Source organism: Dendrobium catenatum, unplaced genomic scaffold, assembly GCF_001605985.2.
Source record: "Dendrobium catenatum unplaced genomic scaffold, ASM160598v2 fragScaff_scaffold_1220, whole genome shotgun sequence".
Taxonomy (NCBI): Eukaryota; Viridiplantae; Streptophyta; class Magnoliopsida; order Asparagales; family Orchidaceae; genus Dendrobium; species Dendrobium catenatum.
In genome coordinates this window covers 11,464,299-11,472,312 of record NW_021319682.1, presented here as the reverse complement: position 1 = coordinate 11,472,312, position 8,014 = coordinate 11,464,299, and the positions used below count along the sequence as shown (strand labels likewise).

General features: G+C 34.5%; 1 protein-coding gene across 1 annotated transcript; it reads left to right on the top strand.

Annotated features, from left to right (window-relative positions):
• Positions 1–338: 338 nt before the first annotated feature.
• On the top strand, positions 339–3,005 carry LOC114580710 (transcription factor EAT1-like; the record flags this gene model as incomplete). The annotated part of the gene is made up of 3 exons (XM_028699137.1): positions 339–896; positions 1,882–2,319; positions 2,802–3,005. Coding segments are annotated over 3 exons (1,095 nt in total), but the record flags the coding sequence as incomplete, so codon positions are not given.
• Positions 3,006–8,014: the final 5,009 nt, after the last annotated feature.

Sequence of the window (8,014 nt, the reverse complement as noted above, 5' to 3'; positions counted from 1 at the left end):
CTCCTCCTCCTCCTCCTCCTCCTCCTCCTCCTCCTCTTACTGTTTTCTAAGGTCTGAAAGATTCATAAGAGATGAAAAGATAACAGTTTCATTACTCTTAACTTATCATCTTCAGAAATTTTACTCTACTTCGTCTCTTTTCATTTCATTTCTTGCAGGGTGAAGCGCAGAGAAGAACCTCGGCGATGTTCGAGGATTTGAGCTATTTGGATCCTCTTCATGTGGCCGAGGAGCCCATAATACCCTCATCTCTTGTAGATAGCAGCAGCAGCAATGAATATTTGTTAGAAGATCATAAGATTTTTCCTTCTTTCAATCTCGACGGCTCTACCGCCCAGGCGGATTTAGGCCTCGATCACATCAACAATCAACTCAGCTTCGACGTGGAAGTAGCTTCGCTGCCTCCGCCCTCTTTTGAACTATCAAATTGGGACATTTGTTACAGTGATCAACTAGCACCGCCATTATCGCTACCACAACCTTTGTATCCCGACCCGAATTACTTTCCGGGCGGGCCGAGCGTACCCGACCTCCTAAACATGCTTGAGCTACCGCGATGTGCGGTGAATCCACCGACGACGAGCTCAATCTCATTCGATGGCATCTCGATGCTTTATGAGCCGATGATCGGTGCGAGGAATTCGATGGGGACGGAGAATTATGGGTTGTTGCCGCAGAATTATGGGTTGTTTTGTGGGTTGGAGGAGAGGGAAGGAGGGATGATGGGAAGTGGAGAAGGAGAGAGGAGGAAGTTTGATGGAGTGTTGGATTGTAGAAGAGAATTAATGGCGAAGGGTGATCAAATGAAGGGGAGCTTTGCAACGGAGAGGCAAAGGAGGGTGCAGCTGAATGAGAAGTTTGCTGCTTTGAGATCACTCGTTCCTAATCCCAGTAAGGTAATGCTTGTAGTTTTGAGTAAGGAATACTTTTTTCTCTCTCTCTTTCTTTTTCAGATATTTCTCTCTTAAGCTGTTCATCTGTGCTTGATTTTTTTTTAATGATTTGTCTCCCTCAAACTATTTTTTAATCTTTATTATAAAAATTTTTAGGCAATTGCCCCTCGTAAAAGTTTTAAATTACTATGATTTTTAGGCAATTGCTGATCCCAACTAGCATAATTAAACACATTGTGTATAGATGTTATTGTTAAGGAACAATGAACTAAATACAAAGAGAAATAGTAAAGAGAATTCCTCCTTTTATTTATTAATTTGAAAATATCCTTACAACTAAAATTTGTTCCGGGGGTGGTGCCCCCATAAACCCTTGCATGGTTGAATCCCTCAAGGGTGCACTGTCGCTTGAACCCCAGATATATCTGCGAAGCATACGACGATCAATGATATGAACAAATATAAACTTTCCTTTTTTATTTAGAGGCTTTAGTTACTTTTGGTAGGCAAAATATATCTTTAGCGACCATTTTTTTTGTCTATATTTTTTGTTGTTATTAACCCATTTTCTTGTACTGAAGGGTCAAGCCAAATTCGAGGTAATACCAACAGTTACTTATAAGTTCGCCCCCTGAAAATTAAGATTGCTTCCGCCCTTGGTCTTGAACTTGATCAGCTTTTTGTTTTGAACTGAAAAATTGTTATGTTTGGACTAATAAGCTTGTTTGAGAATCAATTTTTCTCAACCCCATTTTAACTTTCCAAATCTCTCTCTCTCTCTCTCTCTCTCTCAGGTTAGGAGATCATCAGAGGTAGTTTTAGGAATCTGAAGCGAACCAATCGGTTTCACATGTTGCTCCATCACCAATCGAGATTTCAAAATATTGATCATATAGTTTCAAATCTTCCTCTATAATATTAATAAATATACATTCAATTAATTTAGTCGCAAATTAATTTTCTTTCTTTCTTTCTTCAAACCCCACAGCCTGACCGAGCCTCCACCGTTGGAGACGCTATAGACTATATCAAAGAGCTCCTCCGAACAATAGACGACTTGAAACTACTAGTAGAGAAGAAGCAATTAGGCCGAGAAAGAAGCAAGCAAATAATAAGAACTGAGGAGACCACAGCCTGCACTGACATGGAGAGCTCAACAATAATAAGATCAGCTAAGGAAGATAATCAGGAAAACCTTCCGGCCATTAATGGACCTCTTCGAAGCTCATGGATCCAAAGAAAGTCCAAGGAAACCTTTGTGGATGTTCGGATTATCGATGATGAGGTGAATATAAAGCTCACTCAAAAGAAGAAGATGAACACTCTGCTCTTTGTATCCAAAGCATTAGATGAACTTCAACTTGATCTCAACCATGTTGCTGGAGGAAATATTGGAGATTATCACATTTTCATGTTTAATGCTAAGGTTAGTTAATTAATCTACTTAATTTCTATCTTCCTATCTTAATACGTACTTACATAAGATTAGTATGCTTAGAGTTCCTCATTAAACTTATAAGGTTTCATTTAGGACTATTTTTTTATTGCTTCTTAAAATGGAGTTTTATTTAAAAAATTAATTTTTTTTACTAAAACTCCGTTTTAAGAAGCAATAAAAAAGCCGTCCTTCACTTGGGGTGACTTTCTTACTGATTCTTAAAACAGCTTTCTAGTACAAAACTAAAAAAAAATGATACTATAAAGCTGCTTTAAGAAGCAATAAGAAAGCTGTAGGCTTCATTTGGAACGGCTTTCTTACCACTTTAAGAAACAGTAAGAAAGTCGTCTCAAATGAAGCATTAATTAAACCTTGAGTTAAGAATGAGATTAATGATAATTATATCTAGCTTAATTTTAATCCCACTACAAATCACTCTCTAATATATCTACATATATATATGACTGCAGATATGTGAAGGTTCAACAGTGTATGCTGGAGCTGTAGCCAACAAGCTCCTTGATGCCATGGCTAGACGTACAGCGCATGACTCTATATTTTACTTGTAACTATAGAGAATATGCTCCTCTAATCTAAAACAATGAAGTTTTAATAGTTATTTCTGACGGGAGAAATAAATCATTGCAGATGTTCTAAGAAAAAATATTGTTAAAAAGAGAGAACAGTTCTTCTTTCAATTCCTTTCAGTATTTTATTAAGAAATGTTTTTATTTTACAGCAAACTAGTTTTTTTTTCTAATTATTATATTAATGTTATATTGCATATGGATCATGGGAAATATGACACAGTGCAATTTAAAAGATATAAGAAACATGCACAATATAGAAAAGTGTAATTCAATTAAATATCACAATTGTCATAACACAATATATGTAAATTAAGAAGTTGACAAAAACAGTCTTAGTGAATTTTTATATGATCATATGTAACTTCTAATAGATATTTGATGTTGTGGTCCTTGTTTTATATCTAACATTTTTTTATTATAAATGGTCAAATTTTGAATCATATTGAAACTAATTTTCTTAAAAGATAATATTCACTATAAACTAGCACAACTTATACATAAGAAAGTGAATATAGAAACTCTTGAGGATTATCAGGATTCAAATCATTCTCATAAAAGTAAGCATGGTAGTTTGTTTGGGATAGCAAACTTATATATTGCTAATAGGCCCATCTTTGCATTCATCTTTAGCTCAATTATAATGGATGCATTCGGGAGTAGCCTATGATTATGTCATCTTAGCTCTAAAGGGAAATTAATAGACCTAAAGAAAGATGTGACGTATAATTAATATGACGCATCAACATCTAATAATGTTGAGAGAATTACATCATTTTGAACATTTCACATTTCAACCAGAGCTAGACAAATTGCATAAACAACGGAAAAGTATAAATACATTACTATTCATTAAATATTTACATTATTCTCAGCCCAAATAACATATTTATAATAGCTATGATGCTCAACCAACACAGTTTATCATGATAAATACACCATGACAAAAAAAAATAATAATAAAAGAAAGACTAAAGGATGCATAAAGAAACTCCAACCTTCATCCCAAAACAACATTAATCTACAAGAGCATTACCCGTGCATGAAAATATGTTAAATCCATATAATGAGTTTAAAATCCCAACAAATAACTAGTATCTATAATTGAAGTCAATGCATCAACTAAAAATAGTAAACATATAATTGTAAGGATCGATGTGTAGTTGTCAACATATCATGTATTTCATATATTGTTAATTGTCTTACCAAATACATATCAATCATATTCTCATTATATATTACATGTTCATATCAATACTCTTTCAGTTTAACTACGTGTGTCATTCATGTGATGTAGTTAATCATGTCATTAATCAATTAATTATTGTGTATCATATATAATATCTCATCAGTCTTAATTATCAATTATCAGACTTATCAATCATCAACAATATCTATCACGTGTCTGACATCTATCATTTATGTATTAGTCATATCATGTTTACAATTATGCATGCTACTATATATGCTTATCAATATCAAATTTATCGGGACAGGACATTCAACTTTTAAAGTGGCATTTTCATTCTTTTATCTATCATCCATCTATTTTATCAATTCGCCATCATCAATCAAACAATTCTTTCAATTATTTATATGAATTGTTTATTTAAACATATAATTTTTTATGAATAAATAAAGAGTCAATCGATTACAGTCTAATATCTAATATTACACCACAAAACCTTTTATTTAAATGAAAGCCCGCCTTCCCACCCTATTGTACATGTTATTAAGTTTTAAGAGCCAACCAGTATTAGTTATAGTGTTGGTAGTCAGCCTTTCTTGCATACACGTAAATATATTATGTATTCGTCATAGTATTTTCTCTATTCAGTTTACATTCAATTTCATGTACAAAATGCAATGCTCTTTAAAATGCAAAAAAAATTGTACACTGTTCATTAAATTTAAAAAATAATAACTATCAATTTATGCAATAAAAGTTTAATATAAACTAATCAAAATGTTCATAATAATGATATCTATCACATACCAAAAGTTGCATGGTTATATATTATATTTTTATCATTTTAAGGAGGATGAAATATACCAAACTCAAAATTAATGAAAACAAAAGTAGAGTTGAGGCCACTTACTATGATTATAACAACTTTTATGATGGAAAAACGGACAAAAAACCCTAAAAGATATTGTGTAACGCCCCAAGGATTAATTTTGGAAGAAGTATCTATTTATTAATTAATTAATCAACCATAACCACTAATATCTTTTAATTAAAATAATTATCAATAGAAGTAAATAAATCATATTCATCAAGATATATAACTAATTGTATTTATTTTTCAAAATTCACATACAATTGCCAATAGTTCAATCCATACATTCATCAATCTACCTTTTGACTCTTGACTATAAAAGAGTAAAACTAAAGTAAAGATAAAAACAAAATTGTAATCAGCTCTTTACCACGCTCTGCTAGGGTTTCGAGTTCTCCCCCGTCGGTGGGGGGGGGGGGGATTTCTACCTCTATCTCTCCGTTTCTGGAAAGTTTCTTATCTTGCTTCTGTATTTTGTTTCTTGAAGGCTTTTAGCTTGGTTTTTCTCTCTTTTTCGCCGGCCGTTCGGCATGGCGCCGATTAAACTGAAGGATCCCGATTTTTTGGTGGGATATCTCATTCTAAGTCTTTTCTTGAAGCTATAACTGGTTCTTCTTCTTCTTTCCCGGATTTGAGGCTTTCTACCTTTCGTGGCTTGCCGTCCCTTTGGGTTTCCGATGAGGAAATCAAAGAACTTGCTGCACCATTTCGTTTTTCCTTAGTCGATTTTTTTTCCGTCTAAACGCCCCCCTCTCGATGCCATTCGCAAATTTTTTTTTTTTTTAATTTAAAGTTGAACGGAGAAGTGTTTGTTACGGTCCTGGATCATTCACAAATTTAATCAAACTGGCAAATGATTTATACTATTGTAGGGTGTTTTGTCACCGTTCTTATCTTGTTTTCAATTGTTTTATGAAACTTACTAAATGGTCACCTAGTTTGGACATCGGCATTGAGTCACCGATCGTCCTGATATGGATCTCCTTTTCGCATCTTCGTCCCCATTTTTTCTCACCGAGGATTCTGTTTGGTCTTGGTGAGTTATTTGGCAAACATCTAAAAATCGATGAAGCTACGTTGGTTGGCTCTCGTCCGTCGAATGCTCGTGTTTTAGTCGAACTTGACGTTACTAAAACTTACCCTAAGCAAGTTTGGTTAGGTTCTAATTCATTAGGTTATGTTCAGGAGGTGGTGTTAGAGGATTTTCTACAATTTTGTGCTCTTTGTAAATGCTTAGGGCATGTATCGGGTAAGTGTCGTCCTGATACTGCTTCTGGGAATCATAATGTTTCGTCTATTCCGGTTGATATTCTATCTCCTATTTGTGCTGTTAATGTCGATAAGGGTGTTGCCCCTTCTGTGACAGAAATTTTGGGTAATGTTGCTGCAAATTCTGAGACTGTTTTTGAGGCTTTACCCTCTGTTGAGCCTGCGGGTGGGTTTTCACATGTTATTTTGGCTGCTGGTGATGATGTTCCTGGACCCGAACTTGCTCAGGTACTGGGTATGGGTGGTGTTGTGAATTCTCCTGTTGTTTCTGAACCCGAACTTGCTCAATTACTTGTCGTTGATGGCGGGTTGGAGAATGTAATTGTTGTGGAGGACTCTGTTGGGTTAGGGGCTGGCGACATTGTTTCTGATGTTGTTACGGTTGGTCTCTCACCAAATTCCCTTCCTTTTTTTCCTCCTACTTTACCGTCGACTATTATGGCTCCTTCGTCTGATGCGAGAGTTGAGGGTAATCCAGTTAGCAATAATTTTATTGAGGTTCCTGTTAATTTGATGGATTCACATGCTTTGGTTAATCAGTTGGGCGATTCGTCTGGTTTGGACATTAGGAACCATATTAATTGGTTGAACGGATCGTCTGAGTATGAATCAGAATCTTAATTTTATGAAGGTGGTTTGGCGTCTCCGGAATTTTGTGGGGGTTTGGACCCTGGAAACGATTTCACTTTGGTTCGCACTATACCTAATATAACTGCTGCATCTCGGGGGCGATTTTGTGGGATAGGGCGTCGTAGACACTAATGGTCCTTTTTTGGTTGTTTTGTCCTGGCCTCTCTTTTCGGGTTTCTGTTGCTTTTATTCTGTTTGATTGGATGTTTGTGATGAGAAAAGGGCTATGATGTGGTTCGAGCTCGCGTCCCTGTGGTTCAGCTTGTGGCAACCTTTGGTGTTCTCCCACCTACTGGATGGTCCGTGTTTGTCTTCAGGGGTGTTGGTAGTCCTAGCTGATTGCTGAGCCTGCCTTTTGGCTATATTTTTCCATTTTTAATTTTTCTTTCTTTTACTTTCATGTTGTAACCTTTGTCGTTTTTTAGTATTAATATATTAATGGTTTTCAAAAAAAAAAAAAAAATCTAAATTATAAATCTATCATCTCTCCATTGGATCCCAAACCCTTTCTTAAAAATATATAAAGCCATAGAGCAAGCTAACAGCTCAATGGGTTATGAAACCTACAGCTGAAATGAATATAATATAATATAAATAATATGCATGTAGTCATTCAATTACTATCAGTATGAATATATAAATATAAAAGTATATAAAAATCAATGAAATAGTAACATGTTAACGCTCAGACGCGAATTTACAAACTCTACCGCCGCGTATTTTCTAACACGCAACAGTAATTATGCCAACTATTTAGTCCTTTACATAAAATCCTTATAAATCTTTTTATATTTTTAAATCCAAGGATTAAAAAATTATAAACTAGCTCAACATATTTAGAAGACTTTGATAAAATTAGTTTATAAAACAGACACCTAAGAGTCCAAAAAATTATCTTGTACCAACATACTTCAATTTTTTAAAGAATTGCAATTCTTCTTGCTTTTATATCTACACTGCCCATAAAATTAGGAAAAAATATTATACTTAGAGAACATCAATATCCATGAGATAGAAAAGACAATTTATAAATTAGATTTATAATGACTTCTAAAATATTATTTGCCTAGGCCAAAATATGAGATGATAAACTTTTTGACACTCTTCTCTTTTTACTTCTCCTCGGTTCCTTCCCTG